The sequence below is a fragment of the Bufo gargarizans genome, chromosome 6 (genome assembly GCF_014858855.1).
Source record: "Bufo gargarizans isolate SCDJY-AF-19 chromosome 6, ASM1485885v1, whole genome shotgun sequence".
Lineage (NCBI taxonomy): Eukaryota > Metazoa > Chordata > Amphibia > Anura > Bufonidae > Bufo > Bufo gargarizans.
This window is the reverse complement of record NC_058085.1, coordinates 67991652-68008533: the sequence shown is the minus strand read 5'-3', so window position 1 is coordinate 68008533 and position 16882 is coordinate 67991652. Positions and strand designations below refer to the sequence as shown.

General features: G+C 43.8%; 1 protein-coding gene across 3 annotated transcripts in view; it reads left to right on the top strand.

Moving 5' to 3' along the window:
- The window catches only part of MXRA7 (matrix remodeling associated 7), a 65469-nt gene that overhangs the window by 32528 nt on the left and 16059 nt on the right, over positions 1–16882 (top strand). For all 3 annotated transcript variants that reach the window (XM_044296191.1, XM_044296193.1, XM_044296192.1), the window contains exon 2: positions 7698–7758. In XM_044296191.1, the coding sequence (XP_044152126.1) occupies positions 7698–7758 (61 nt within the window). The remainder of the gene's footprint in view (positions 1–7697; positions 7759–16882) is intronic.

Genomic DNA, 16882 nt, shown 5'->3' with positions numbered 1-16882 from the left:
GGACTCTGGTATATTAGGTGGTTTATAGTAAACTCCTATTAGTAATTTATTATTATTTTTAGCGCCATGTTTCTCTACCCACAGTGACTCCACATGTTCATGTCCCTCACTTATATCTTCACGGAGTGTGGTCTTTAGACCGGACTTTACATAAAGGCAGACCCCTCCCCCTCTCCGGTTTTGACGATCCTTTCTAAACAGACTGTAACCCTGTACATTAACTGCCCAGTCATAGCTATCATCCAGCCATGTCTCAGTTATTCCCACTACTAACGTTAGCTAATGTGAGAAAGGCCTTTAGTTACTTAGATGTTACCTTGGGTTCCTTTGTGAAATTATGGACTATTACATGCCTTTCTCTTGGCATGATCTACATTGGTCAACGAGTCATGGGGAGGATAATAATGGTTTCGGATTTTCTCCATTTGTACACAATATGTCTGAATGTGGATTGGTGGAGTCCAAACTCTTTATAGATGGTTGTCCAGCCTGATGAGCATCAGCAACTCTTCTTCAGAGGTCCTCAGAAGTCTTCTTTATTCATGGTGCACTTTCACAAAGATATGTTGTGAAGATCAGACTTTAATAGATTATATGGAGGGCATCCGGAACATGCCCATGGGCCTCCACCAACTTAGGGGAGGTAGGGGACTCCAACAAAACTTATTTATAAATAGAGTAGTCATCAACAGCAGCAATATTATGGCAGGATTGCAGTCAATAAAACCCTGGTGGAACGCTTTATTGTGGCCAACATCGAGAATTAAATTGTAAGTGGAACCCAGCATAGTAATCTATTTGTATATAACAACAAATACAGGCTTGGGACCACTGGGCAGCAGCAATAGAGACGTCAGCATGGACATTGAGCCAATTAAGAACAGGCTCAACACGTGTGCCTTCTGACGTTGATTGATGCTTTGATTGATGCTGTTGATTGATGCTGCCCAACAGTTCGCACTCAAGGAGAAAGTTTGTAAAGTTCACATGCAAAAAAGACCTGTAACATGCATTCCATCACCTCCCCCCCCCCCCCCCCACACACACACACACTGCCTCCAAACTGGTCCTCTACTGCAGCCCCTAAACAATAGGATGGTCGATGGCTATTGTGTTTGTTATTAAAGCATGTATATATGTATTTATATACTGTTTATATACCAACTAACCAGTTTGACTTTGAGCTAGTCCTAAGGGCATCACCCTGGTGATCCCCCTGGTTTTTATCCTATAGGTTTCAGCAACATGACTATCCTGGTCGTGCGACAGCTGTAGTATCATAGTGTAGCTGTTCTAGCATAGAACTGAATGGGGTTGCCGGGCGACTAGCACGTATGCCGTGATCGCAACCTCAGAGTCGTAAAAAGTCCAACACTGGTGTTTTTATTTTATTTTGGGGTTGCGGTTGTGGCACACTTTTAAGTCATGCTACGACCCCAATAATTTCTGTGCTAGCACCATTACACTATTATCCCACTGCAATCCTTGGATTCAACAGCTATCACGCGACTAAGATCGCAGTGTAGCTAAACCCTTAACTTTTTACAGAGATCTGGCCTTCGCTGCAGGGGTCCCACCTAGTACCCGTGTAGTTGGCATCTGATCACTGGGGTCAGAGGCAGCCGTGTGAAGCACTAAGGGGTCAGGCAAGACTCGTAGTCAATAAACAAGCAGAGGTCAGGGCAGGCATAGTTTGTTCAAATCCGTGAAACTAGTCCGAGGTCAGGGAAGGCAGCACACCATCAGTATGGTAGACAGGCTAAGGTCAGGGCAGGCAGTGGAGTAGCAGAGTCAGTAAACAGACAGAATAGTACACTGTCACTGGTTAAACTAGTAAAGTAGGAACCTAACCTCAGGCAAGGAGTGAGAGGGCAGACAGACATTTATAACAGAAGCTGATTAACAATTAGAAGCAGCCATGCAACTGCACACAGAGTAAAGAGAGGAGCAGTGGTAACAAAAATGGGAGTAGTAGTAGTTCAGTGAATAATGTTCTTAATAGAAATACTGGGGCGGACCTGGGCCTCAATATAACAGTATGTATGTATTTCTGTCTATATACTGTATGTGTGTGTCTTTTTTTATATATATATATATATATATATATATATATATATGTATATATATATGTGTGTCTCTCACTCTCTCTCTCTCTATATATATATATATATATATATATATATATATAGAGAATGTGTGTGTGTGTGCGTCTGTATATGCATATATATGCCTATGTATGTGTATATACAGTGCAAGAAAATCTTGCATCGGAAAGTCTTCAGACCCTTTAATTTTTTTCACATTTTGTTATGTTGCAGCTTTGTACTATAGTAGTAAAAAAAACAAGTTTTTCTCCATCATTCTGCGTTCAATACCCCATAATGAGAAAGTGATAACAGAATGTTCGAAACCTTTGCTAATTTATTGTATAGGAAAAACTAAAATCTTGCATTGACATAAGTATTCAGACCCTTTACTCAGGACTCAGTTGAAGCCCCTTTGGTACCAAATTGCGATTACAGTCTCCAGTCTTCTTGGGGATGATGCCACAAGGTTTGCATACCTGGATTTAGGGATTTTTTTTGCCATTCTTCTCTGCAACTCCTCCAAAGCTCTGTCAGTTTTGATGGCAGCCATCGGTGGAAAGTCATTTTCAAGTCTTTCCAGAGATGTTCGATTGGGTTAAGGACAAGGTCAAGGACATTCACAGAGTTGTCCCTAATCCACTCCTGTGTTGTCTTGGCTGTGTGCTTAGAGTCATTGTGTTGATGGAAGGCGAACCTTTGGCCCAGTCTGAGGTCCAGAGCACTCTGGATAGGGTTTTCATTAAGAATATCTATGTACTTTGCTCCATTCAGTTTTCCTCAATCCTGACCACTTTCCCTGACCCAGCCACTGAAAAGAAACCACACAGCATGATGCTGCCACCACCATGCTTCACTGTAGTTTGGTATTGGGCAGGTGATGAGCAGTGTCTGGTTTCCTCCAGGCATGTTCTTGAAACTAAGTTAAATCTCGGTTTCATTGGACTCGAGAATCTATTTTCTCACAATCGGAGTCCTTTAGGTGTTTTTTTTTTTTTTTTTGGGCAAACTCAAACTCCAGGTGGGCTTTTATGTGTCTTTTACTGAGGAGAGCCTTTTTACTGGCTACTGTGCTATAAAGCCTTTTTTGGTGGAGTGTTGCAGCTATGGTTGACCTTTCAGAAGTTTCACCCATTGGGTCCCCTCTCTTACCAAGGCCCTTCTCCCACGATTACTTAGTTTGGTGGGGCGGTAATCTTTAGGAAGAGCCCTGGTTGTTCAAAATGTCTTCCATTGAAGAAATATGGAGGCCGCTGTACTCTTGGGAACTTTCAGTGCAGCTGAAAGTTTTTGTAGCCTTCTCCAGATTTGTGCCTCCACAAAATCCTCTCTTTTAGCTCTACAGGCAGTTATTTCCTCCTCATGGCTTGGCGTTTGCTCTGTTATGCATTGCCAGCTGTTAGTCCTTATATAGATAGGGCTGTGTCTTTCCAAATTCTGTCCAATCAACAGAATTTTCCACAGGTGGACTTCAACCAAGGTGTAGAAACATCTCAAAGATGTTCAAGAGAAATGGGAGGCCCCCAGAGCTAAGTGTCAGATCTTAGTAAAGGACCTGAATACTTATGTCCATGTAAAATTTCAGTCTTTCCTTTTTAATAAATTAGCAAAAACTTGTAAAATTCTCTTTTCACTTTCTCCATATTGGCTATTGATTGCAGAATGACAGGGTAAAATTATTCTTTTTATTTTAGCACAAGGCCGAAACATAATAGAATGTGAAAAAAGTGAAAGGGTCTGAATATTTTCCGAACGCACTCTATATATACATGTATTTATTTATATATATATATATATATATAGATATATATAGATATATATATATCTAAGGCCTCTTTCACACTTGCGTTGTCCGGATCCGGCGTGTACTCCACTTGCCGGAATTACACGCCGGATCCGGAAAAACGCAAGTGAACTGAAAGCATTTGAAGACGGATCCGTCTTCAAAATGCGTTCAGTGTTACTATGGCAGCCAGGACGCTATTAAAGTCCTGGTTGCCATAGTAGTAGTGGGGAGCGGGGGAGCAGTATACTTACAGTCCGTGCGGCTCCGGGGGCGCTCCAGAATGACGTCAGAGTGCCCCATGCGCATGGATGACGTGCCATGCGATCACGTGATCCATGCGCTTGGGGCGCCCTGACGTCACTCTGAAGCGCCCCGGGAGCCGCACGGATGGTAAATATACTGCTCCCCGGCTCCCCACTACACTTTACCATGGCTGCCAGGACTTTAGCGTCCCGGAAGCCATGGTAACCATTCAGAAAAAGCTAAACGTCGGATCCGGCAATGCGCCGAAACGACGTTTAGCTTAAGGCCGGATCCGGATCAATGCCTTTCAATGGGCATTAATTCCGGATCCGGCCTTGCGGCAAGTCTTCAGGATTTTTGGCTGGAGCAAAAAGCACAGCATGCTGCGGTATTTTCTCCGGCCAAAAAACGTTCCGGTCCGGAACTGAAGACATCCTGATGCATCCTGAACGGATTTCTCTCCATTCAGAATGCATTAGGATAAAACTGATCAGGATTCTTCCGGCATAGAGCCCCGACGACGGAACTCTATGCCGGAAAAGAAAAGAACGCAAGTGTGAAAGAGCCCTTACTAAGATGTTGGACTTGTTGAGTTATCACAACTCTTATGGGTCAAGTCACTAATTACTTATTTGAAATTATTAAAGGGGTTGTCCACTTTCTGGCTACTGTTGACCAGTATGTTTGTAAGATGACTATATGAAACTTAAAATTATAGCCTTTGTTGATATTCTGCACCATCTTCTATATTTCATAAGGTATGACCAGGGAAATCAGTTCATATGACCAGGGAAATCATTCAGTCTCCTCCATTCAAATACACTGCACCTGCCATATGTATTATTGGGAGTTTAGGGCAGGTGCAGTCTAATTTAATAGAGGAGGCTGAGTAATGTGACTGGTCCCCCATCAGCAGCCATTTTATGGCCAGGATCTCAATGTGGTATAAATCACAGAAAAAATGCACCAAACGGATATGCCACTGACTATACTGGCTAGTCATAAATGCAGATATTAAAAGCTGAGACTTTTGCCAGGATCTCAATGTGGACAGCACAGAAGATTTGCCCAAAAAGGAGACATGGCTTATGAAATATAGAAAACAGCACATAATGTCAAATTAGACTATATTAGTAAGTGCCAAATAGCCTTACATAAACATTGGTCAACAATAGCCAGAATGTGGTTGATAAATGATCTATACGCACAATGATCACTGCATCATTTACAATATAAGCAATACTGCACATGTATTTCCACTGCTAGGCCCAAGACAGACCAGTCCAACACTGGGTTTATCATAGCCAAAGCACTTGCCTAATTTGTTATGAGCTTTTTCTTTATTTTGGTAAGGCCTCGTTCTCTGTCTGGCAGATCCGTCGCAAATTCTGTCTGTCGACCAGACAAAAAAAGTTGCATTCAACGTTTTTTGTCCTGCCGAAACTCGGCATTTATGCCATAAATAGTCCTGATCACCGTCAGACCCCATTTCAGTCAATGGGGATCCGGTGGTAAAGTAGAGGATCCGACAATACCAGATCCATGCTATCCGGCAGGCTGTTCTGTGCTGGAACAGCCTTCCGGAATTCAAAACGGAGATATGAACGAGGCCTAATAACGTTATCTCATTACCCTTGAGCAGGGCAGGCCTTTTGTTGGATGATGCCCTGTTGGTAATCGCCAGCAGTGAGCATCCCCCATAATGGTGTATGGCCATGCTGTATATGTGTATGGGCATGCTGTATATGTGTATGGCCATGCTGTATACAGTCATGTGAAAAAATTAGGACACCCTTTGAAAGCATGTGGTTTTTTGTAACATTTTTAATAAAAGGTTATTTCATCTCCGTTTCAACAATACAGAGAGATTAAAGTAATCCAACTAAACAAAGAAAACTGAAGAAAAGTCTTTTCAAGATCTTCTGTAAATGTCATTCTACAAAAATGCCTATTCTAACTGAGGAAAAAGATAGGACACCCTTGCCCCTAATAGCGAGTGTTACCTCCTTTGGCTGAAATAACTGCAGTGAGACGGTTCTTGTAGCCATCTACCAGTCTTCGACATCGGTCTGAGGAAATTTTACCCCACTCCTCAATGCTGAACTTTTTCAGCTGTGAGATGTTTGAGGGGTTTCTTGCACGTACAGCCCTTTTCAAGTCACCCCACAGCATCTCAATGGGATTCAAATCTGGACTTTGACTTGGCCATTCCAGGACTCTCCATTTCTTCTTTTTCAGCCAATCTTTGGTTGATTTACTAGTATGTTTTGGGTCATTGTCATGTTGCATGGTCCAGTTCCGCTTCAGCTTTAATTTTCTAACTGATGGTCTCACATGTTCTTCAAGCACCTTCTGATACACAGTAGAATTCATCGTGGATTCTATGATGGTGAGCTGACCAGGTCCTGCTGCAGCAAAGCAGCCCCAAACCATGACACTTCCACCTCCATGCTTCACAGTTGGTATGAGGTTCTTTTCTTGGAATGCTGTGTTTGGTTTACGCCAAACATGTCCTCTGCTGTTGTGTCCAAATAATTCAATTTTGGACTCATCTGTCCAAAGAACATTATTCCAGAAGTCCTGGTCTTTGTCAACTTTATCTCTGGCAAATGTCAGTCTGGCCTCGATGTTTCTCTTGGAAAGCAAAGGTTTCCTCCTTGCACACCTCCCATGCAAGTTAAACTTGTACAGTCTCTTTCTGATTGTAGAGGCATGTACTTCTACATCAACAGTAGCCAGAGCCTGCTGTAGTTCTCGAGATGACACTTTAGGGTTTTTGGAGACCTCTTTTAGCATCTTGCGGTCTGCTCTTGGGGTGAACTTGCTGGGGCGACCAGTCCTGGGCATGTTGGCAGTTGTTTTGAAAGCCCTCCACTTGTAGACTATCTTCCGGACAGTGGAATGGCTGATTTCAAAATCTTTTGAGATCTTTTTAAATCCCTTCCCAGACTCATAGGCTGCTACAATCTTTTTTCTGAAGTCCTCTGACAGCTCTTTTGCTCTCACCATGGTGCTCACTCTCACTTCAACAGTCAGGAGCACACCAAACTAAATGTCTGAGGTTTAAATAGGGCAAGCCTCATTCAACATGCAGAGTAACGATCTACTAATTATGTGCACCTGGTGTGATATACCTGTGTGAGATCTGAGCCAATTTAAGAGGGAATACATGTGAGGGTGTCCTATCTTTTTCCTCAGTTAGAATAGGCATTTTTGTAGAATGACATTTACAGAAGATCTTGAAAAGACTTTTCTTCAGTTTTCTTTGTTTAGTTGGATTACTTTAATCTCTCTGTATTGTTGAAACGGAGATGAAATAACCTTTTATTAAAAATGTTACAAAAAACCACATGCTTTCAAAGGGTGTCCTAATTTTTTCACATGACTGTATGTGTATGGCCATGCTGTAAATAACTGTACCAAAAATTGCCTTATTATACTACTCTACCGTATGATGGGGAAATATCACTGTAATATGTTGGTTAAATAATCTTAAAGCATAAATACAGTGCTGCCACCACCATAAATGAAATCCGTATTTTGGGGATTTCATTATTTCAGTAATGTTTATGATTTTGTTGCAGGAAGAAGACTTTGAAACAGAAAGTGATAAGGTTTTGAAGATCAGTGAAGCAGATGATGCAGGTCAGTGGGTCGGATGCTGTAATCCTGTCGCATATCCTGTCTAGGGATGAGCGAATTTCATATTTGGAAGTTCGTATGTGGGTTCATATTGTGGTATTTACTAAATTGCGTTATGGATTTAGTTACCACGGACTATAACGCAATTCCATGACGGAATGCATAACGGAATGCCTTTAGAGGCATTCTGTTATTCATTCCGTCATAATAGAAGTCTATGGCCTTCATAACGGATCCTTCCGTTTTACGTTATGCTGGAGTCCTCTCCTGCATAATGGAAACCAGACGGATCCGTTTTGCAGCCCATAGACTTCTATTATGACGGAATGAATAACAGAATGCCTCTAAAGGCATTCCGTTATGCATTCCGTCATGGAATTGTGTTATGGTTCGTGGTAACAGAATCATTAACGCAATTCAGCATATACCCCAAACCGAACACGAACTCAAACGTCAAAATATGAAATTCACTCATCCCTAATCCTGTCCTACCGTTATATACTGTAATATATATATATTAGCAGAAGGACCCGACACGGGTATATTTAATCTATTTCATTTAATGTTTGTGTGTGCCGCTAAAAGATATTGACAGTATCCACTACAACAGTGACATCTACAGCACCGCGCCCCTTTATTGGTGACCTCCACAGCAGCCTGCTCCCTTAACAGCGACCTCACAGTACCTCGCCTCCTTAACAGTGACCTCACAGTACCCCGCTGCCCCTTTAATAGTGGCCTCCACAGCAGCTGCCCCTTTATTAGTGACCTCCACAGTACCCCATCTCCTTAACAGTGATTTCCACAACACTCCGCCCCCTGAGCAGCAGACTGTACAGCAATCTGCCCCTTAACCCTGGCCTCCATAGCGGACCGCCCCCCTTAACTGTGACCGCCACAGCAGCCTGCCCCTAGGGTGGCCAGAGGTCCGGTTTTAGGCCGGACAGTCTGGCTTTCAGACTCCCTTTCCTCCATCCGGGGCAGGGACTGGACAGACACAGGGATATCCTTTTGAACAGCTCAGACAGCAGCACTGTGGTAGCAAAACAATGATAAATGAAGCTCCAGCACTGCAAAGTAATTGTTGTGTCGCTTGTCTTTTTATTCGTTGTAGCAAAATTACAGCATGTGGATCAAAACCTCACACTCCAACACCAGCTGATGCGTTTCAGAAACTTAGTCCTTAGTGATAAGTGTCTGAAACGCGTCAACTGATGTTGGAGTCTGAGCATGGGTGTCCGCAGAAATTCTTCCTCGGGGGGGGGGGGGGCATAATTTTATTGACATCCATGCTCTGCTTGTTTCTGAGAATGTAATGAAGGGGAGGGGCATATTCTTTATCACAAAGTATAATAACGCATGAGCTGTGCAGTGGCGGATCCAGAGCCTGGTCTCGGGAGGGGCACTTCCAGATTATTTTCTGTCTGCCGCCAGAAAACAATGGTGCTTATAGAACAGACTACACAGTGTAGGGGTATACTGTATATTGTGGGGCACAGTGTAGGCTATATGTGTATAACATAAACATACTCCACATGAAAACTTACAATTACTTGGCTTGGCCCTTGGGGATCTCGGACACCACTTCAACACTTTGACCGGGGGGCTCGGCTCAGCTGATTTTGTGTTTTATCCTAATGAGAAAGATTTCATAATAAGGATTTGGAGAAGGGGCAGAGGGATAGCAGAGCAGGGAGAGGCTGGTGCTGCTACTAGGGGGTCATACCATGTGGGAGTAATAAAGCCCACCATAATGCCCCCCAGTAGAAATAATTCTCCTTATAATGTGACAGTGCAAAAAATACCCCCTTGTAATGCCACCAGTTGAGCTAATGTCCCCATAGTGCCCCCATAATGTGCCAGTATAAAATACCATTATATAGTGCCCCCAGTAAAGGCCTCCATAGTGCTCCTCTCCCCCCTTCCTCCTAGTGCCCCCCATAATGTACCAGTATAAAATGCCCCAGTAGATGCCCTCAGTGTCCCCCATAATTTGCAAGTATAAAATACCCCTTCTTAGTACCCCCCGTAGATGACCCCATAGTACTCCTCTCCCCCCTTACTCATAGTACCCACCATAATGTGTCCCAGTATAAAATTCTACTGTACAGAGCCCCCCATATAAAACACCCCTTCTTCGTGGCCTCAGTAGATGCCCCTATAGTGCCCCCAATAATGTGCCAGTAATAACAGCCCCCCATCATGTGCCAGTAATAACAGCCCCCCCATCATGTGCCAGTAATGACTGCCCCCCCCATTATGTGCCAGTAATGACTGCCCCCACATTATGTGCCAGTAATGACAGCCCCCCCATTATGTGCCAGTAATGACAGCCCCCCCATTATGTGCCAGTAATGACAGCCCCCCCATTATGTGCCAGTAATGACAGCCCCCCCCATTATGTGCCAGTAATGACAGCCCCCCCATTATGTGCCAGTAATGACAGCCCCCCATTATGTGCCAGTAATGACATCCCCCCCATTATGTGCCAGTAATGACATCCCCCCCATTATGTGCCAGTAATGACAGCCCCCCATTATGTGCCAGTAATGACAGCCCCCCCATTATGTGCCAGTAATGACAGCCCCCCCCTTATGTGCCAGTAATGACAGCCCCCCATTACGTGCCAGTAGCCAGAGCCCCCCATTACGTGCCAGTAGCCAGAGCCCCCATTACGTGCCAGTAGCCAGAGACCCCCATTATGTGCCAGTAGCCACCAGTATTGTACACAAAAAAAAACAAACACTTATACTTACCTCCTTGGCAGCAATGCGATGCAGGCCTCGTCCGGCCTGTGTCCCGCGCTGTACGGCTCAGGCTGCGCGATGACATCATCTCGCCGCCTGCACCGGCCTCTGATAGGCTGCCAGCCTAGTGCCAGCAGCCTATTAGAGGAAAGGAAAGGGACACGCCTCTCCCCTCCCCTGCCTCAGCACAGTCATCTGTATCGCTGTCCTGAGGACGGCGACACAGATTACTATGGAGATGAACGCTTCCACAATGGTCCGTCTTTTGAGGGTGGCCTTAACAGTGTCATCCACAGCACGCTGCCCCTTTAAAGCTGACCTACAGCAGTAAAGAAAAATCTTGTGTAAAACTGTGTGTATGTGGAGACTAAGGGCCTGCGAGCTTCTATTGGCTGATAAGGGTCATGTGACCAGGCTTCTATTGGCTAAATCATTTTGGGGGAATATCTCAGGAACGGTACGTGCTAGAGAGCTGAGACCTGGTCTAAAACCTTCCCAGACACCTGATGTACCCGAGTGCCAAATTTCGTGATTGTAAATGTGAAGGTGCGGATTCCTTTAGTGGACATACATACACTCAGATTTATATATTAGATACACACACATTCTTGGGTGTCATAATGGCTGTTGTATGGTCTCTGCACACAGTCTGAATGGGTTTATCTTCTGGTAAATGGACGTGCTCATTGCATCCTTATCATTTATTCAGTTCGTAGGATAAATAATGAATGGCTGTGTCTAATGAGGAATAGATCTCACCAGGAAATGACCTAAAACTGACACATTCTCAAAGACCTAAAGAGGACCTGTCGCCTCTCCTGACAGGTCTGTTTTGGTAACTACATGCATTCCCCATGTAATAACAATTCTGGAGCATCCATTCTTATGACTCTATGTTGTGTCATTCCTGTATTATTTGTACTAGAAGTTTGAGTGAATTGCTAGCAGCTTGCAGTAAAGGTACAGATGGGTGTTACCAGTTAGGGGTGCACCCTTGCACAGTCTGACACCAGCAGCACTGATTGGACAGAGTCAGGCACACCCGCTACTGGTAACACCCAGCAGTACCTTTACTGCAAACTTCTAGCAGGAATAATGCAGGAATGGCACAACATACAGTCATAAGAATAGATGTTCCAGAATTATTATTACATGGGGAATACAAGTAGTTACTAAAACTGTCAGTAGACGTGACTGACAACTCCTATTTAACTCCACTTTAACAAATATTATACAAAGAATATTTCATGAACCAATAAACTTAATAAGAAAATCATTGATTTATGACTAGAAGATTTCTTACCAATGCTACAACTGTTACAACCGGTGCAGGAATACCTTGCACTCATTTTTAATAGTCCTCTCCTCGGCTCAGAAGGTGCACTGCGTGTGTGTGCATTGTTTAGAGTAGACAAGACCATAGAACTATCCAACAAGACAGGTCATGCCACTGCTTAGATGGGACTTAGATGGGATGGAACGAATCCTCGTTTCATCCAAGGACAGTTCTCATTAATGTTTTTGACCAGGATCGTCCAAAACTGCCGTTTCCGGCGGGACTGACGGCAATCTAATGTGTATTGGGGTCTTGTGACTCCCCCCTTACTTTCAACATCCAATCAATCTGTACTCCCGGGAGATTGGATGGTACGCAGTGGAGTTCTACATAGGACCAGACAGGAAGGGATCAATGTACTCAAGAGAACTCCACAAGCTAAACATTGTGGGAGGAATTTATTCTTACATTTGTGCCTGAAAACTGGTGTTAAATAATGTTTGGAGCATGTCTGTCATGTTTTTTAAATAGTTTTCTGACTTTTTGCTTTTTTATACGTTTATTCTCTTTTACTGCTGGGTTACCAGTTCGTTCATGAAGTCCCACAATCACAGCAGAGTTATCCTCCCATGCAATGACGCCACCATGCTGATAACTACAGAACATGGTTGAGGCTCCATGCTCACAATAGGTGCGGCTCACGTTTCTTCATCCAGAATAATCTACAGCCGCGCACAGCCCGCAGATGAATTCCCCAGAGCAGTTCCTGAATTGTTGTCATTTGTCAAATCCTATGTCTGGACACACATTTTGGTATCTGCATGTCTGTCATATCTGAGCAGGGAGTTTTAGATAGGTATCTGCTCCGATGAGCAAAGATGTGAACGCCCACTGGTCCTTTGGTATTTTTTTCTTAGTGGGCATTGCCAGTCTATTTGCCAACGAGCAGACACTAATGAGAGAGCTCAATGAAAGCTTTGTGTATAAGATGGCGTAGGTGTCCACATGGAACCAGTGACCCTATAAATAGAGCTCTTATTACCCCAACAATGGGGTGTTTGTCAGTCCTGCCGCTCTCAAATACATTACTGTGCAGAATTTGATTACAGAAAAGACCTTTCACCACCTAGCTGACCATTTTTTTCACCAACTGTATGATTACAATTTATTTTCCATGCACCCAAGGCCAACTTTAGTGATGTACTAAGCTGTTATAATACTGCAAATATTAGGGAGAATGCATTGAATGAATAAAATTGAAGTGTGATGAAATATTGTATGTTCTGTTGTACCACTTTGCAGTCAGGACCAGGGATGATGTAATGGCAATGGGGCACTTAATACCAATGGCAGAGCTTTTGCCTCGGGTGTCAGGTGGGAGAACCAACAAGCCTCTAATGTCTTGGTATTTAGATTCAGGGCTAGAATTATGGTTTGGGATGAAGGAAAGCCAGCCACGAATCTTATTATTATTATTATTTATTATTTAAGCGCCATTCATTCCATAGCGCTGTACATATGATAAGCAGTGCACATACATAATACAGACAATTGTACTAATCATAAACAAGATGAGTTACAAACTGGTACAGAAGGAGAGAGGGCCCTGCCCGTGAGGGCTTACAATCTACAAGGTATGGGAAAAGGACACAGTAGGTGCGGGTGAAATATGTCATGGCGGTATAGAGGCAGCAGGGTCACTGGTTGTAGGCTTGTCTGAAGAGGTGGGTTTTCAGGTTTCTTTTGAAGGATTCCACTGTAGGTGAGAGTCTGATATGTTGGGGTAGCAAGTTCCAGAGTGTGGGGGACGCACGGGAGAAATCTTGGAGTCGATTGTTGGAAGAGGCGATAAGAGGAGAGGAGAGAAGGAGGTCTGATAAATACCTTACTTTTTCCTAAACAGAACTGTTAGAATTTTTTTTTGTGTAGACCAAAACTAAGGCCCCTTTTACACGGGCGAGAGGTGAACGCATTGCACCCGCACTGAATCCAGACCCATTCATTTCTATGGAGCTGTGCACATGAGCGGTGATTTTCATGCATCACTTGTGCGTTGCGTGAAAATCGCAGCATGCTCTATATTCTGCGTTTTTCATGCAACGCAGGCCCCATAGAAGTGAACAGGGTTGTGTGAAAATCGCAAGCAAGTGCAGATGCGGTGCGATTTTCATGCATGGTTGCTAGGTGACCATTGGGATGGGAACCCGATCATTATTATTTTCCCTTATAACATGGTTATAAGGGAAAATAATAGCATTCTTAATACAGAATGCTAAGTAAATTAGGGATGGAATGGTTAAAAAAAATCAAAAAAAATATTAAACTCACCTCATCCACTTGTTCGCGCAGCCCGACTCATCTCTTTTTCTTCTTCTTTGATGACCTAGGAGGAAAAGGACCTTTGGTGACGTCACTGCGCACATCACCATGGTCCATCACCATGTGACGGACCATTTGATGAGCGCAGTGACGTCACCAAAGGTCCTTTTCTCCCAGGTCATCAAAGAAGAAGAAGAAAGAAGACATGCCAGGCTGCGCGAACCAGTGGCTGAGGTGATGAATTTTTATTTTTTAACCCCTGCATCCCTAATTTACTTAGCATTCTGTATTAAGAATGCTATTATTTTCTCTTATAACCATGTTATAAGGGAAAATAATAAAATTTACACAACACCTAACCCAAACCCGAACTTTTGTGGGTACCAAACATGCTGATTTTTCTCACACGCGTGCAAAATGCATTAAAACGCTTTGCACTCGTGCGGAAAAATCGCGCATTTTCCCGCGATGCACCCACATCCTAACCGGCTCTCACACGCGATGCCTGTGTGAAAGAGGCCTAAGATGGGAAAAAAAATGAAGAATGGTTTAAAATGGTTATAAAAGTTATAATAATGATATCATTATATAATAGTTTATTATTATATAATATAATTCTTTTAATAACACGTAAAAAGTGTCAAGTTCTGCTGATGGCACAAGCCGATGTAGGAAATGTAAAATACTATAGAAAGGAATGATTCAAATGGCAGGTAAAAGGTAATGCTGATAAATGTAAAGTAATGTATCCCGTATCTAGCTTTAGGGCTCTTTCACACTTGCGTTGTCCGTACTCATGTACTCCATTTGCCAGAATTACACGCCGGATCCGGAAAAAACGCAAGTGAACTGAAAGCATTTGAAGACGGATCCGTCTTCAAAATGCGTTCAGTGTTACTATGGCAGCCAGGACGCTATTAAAGTCCTGGTTGCCATAGTAGTAGTGGGGAGCGGGGGAGCAGTATGCTTACCGTCCGTGCGGCTCCCGGGGCGCTCCAGAATGACGTCAGAGCGCTCCATGTGCATGGATGACGTGTCCATGCGATCACGTCATCCATGCGAGTGGGGCGCCCTGACGTCACTCTGGAGCGCCCCGGGAGCCCCACGGACGGTAAGTATGCTGCTCCCCCGCTCCCCACTACACTTTACCATGGCAAACAGGACTTTAGCGTCCCGGCAGCCATGGTAACCATTCAGAAAAAGCTAAACGTCGGATCCGGTAATACGCCGAAACGATGTTTAGCTTAAGGCCGGATCCGGAATTAATGCCTTTCAATGGGCATTGATTCCGGATCCGGCCTTGCGGCAAGTGTTCAGGATTTTTGGCCGGAGCAAAAAGCGCAGTATGCTGCGGTATTTTCTCCGGCCAAAAAACGTTGCGGTCCGGAACTGAAGACATCCTGATGCATCCTGAACGGATTTCTCTCCATTCAGAATGCATGGGGGTAATCCTGATCAGGATTCTTCTGGCATAGAGCCCCGACGACTGAACTCTATGCCGGAACAGAAGAACGCAAGTGTGAAAGAGCCCTTGATATGTCAGATACAGGTGTGCTTACATGAAATAGAATTGAACAGAGGATAACAAACAGAACGTCTTGGGTATACTCATCACCAGTGAGCTGCAGCACTCAATGCCAAGCAGGAGACGGATAAGCAAGTACAATTTTAGGGAAACCTTTGATTCTGAATACTGATTGCAGCATTGGTCTTCACATGCCAAACAAAAAAGTACAGGAGAGCTGGAATGGTGCCTGCATTAACAAATAGGATGTCCGTGTTGCTGAAAACAAAAGGATGAAAAAATTGGACTCTGAACAAGAGAAATATTTCAGGTGATTCTGTATAAATATAGGCAAGGCCAAGAACAGAGAATTGCATGTGAGCTGTGCAAAGAAAGAAGGGACATCTTGTATGTAGGAAAGGGTTTTTTACAGTAAGAGTAATGCATTATGTAGAATATATCTAGACAAGGCAAAATTGACTACAGTCACCCAGAAGGTTTAATAATACACTTATGTAGGATTCAGGCTACGTTCACATATGTATACAGCAGTATTTGTCCGTCCATAAATACCGGAAAGTGTCCGGAACCTTATTAGATACGATTATAGTCAATGGGGATCCGGTTTTATGCAGCAGTTATCCAGCTATTCCGGATATGGTAAACTCAAAGTAGTCTGTTCCGTGTCCTCTGTCAGAGTTTGTACCGCATATGTGAACGTAGCCTTACCTGGCAGCTTTCAGATCAGAAACTGTCATAAGTATGAGCATAAAATACAGGTACATCATGAATACCTCCTCACAGTCATGGACTTTAATGACTCATCTCTGGAAGAACATCCATAGCAGAGATACTCAGGTAATTTTTTTGTGAAGGTCCACAACATACCTGGGTCTGCTGTCGGGAGGAGGTCCGAGAGGGAGACAACACCAGTGGCATGTAGCTTTAAGCCACACCTCTAATCCTGCGCAATCCTTTTTGTGCTTCACACACAGTAATGGTGCCCCAATACACTATTAGTGCCACCTCACAATAGTCATGCTGCTTAATGCCCCCCTAGATGAGGATGAGGCTCTGTTGATCCCTTCAGAGAGTATGATGACCCTTTAGTGTTCCCACAGAGCATGATGCCCTCTTAGTGCCCCCGATGCAGTATGACGCCCCTAAGTGCTCCTTCACAGTAGGATGTTCCCTAAGTGTCCCCCTTACAGTAGGATAATTCCTTTGTGTCCCCAACAAAGTATGATACTCTTTTTCCCCAAACCCAGAATGAGGCCCCCA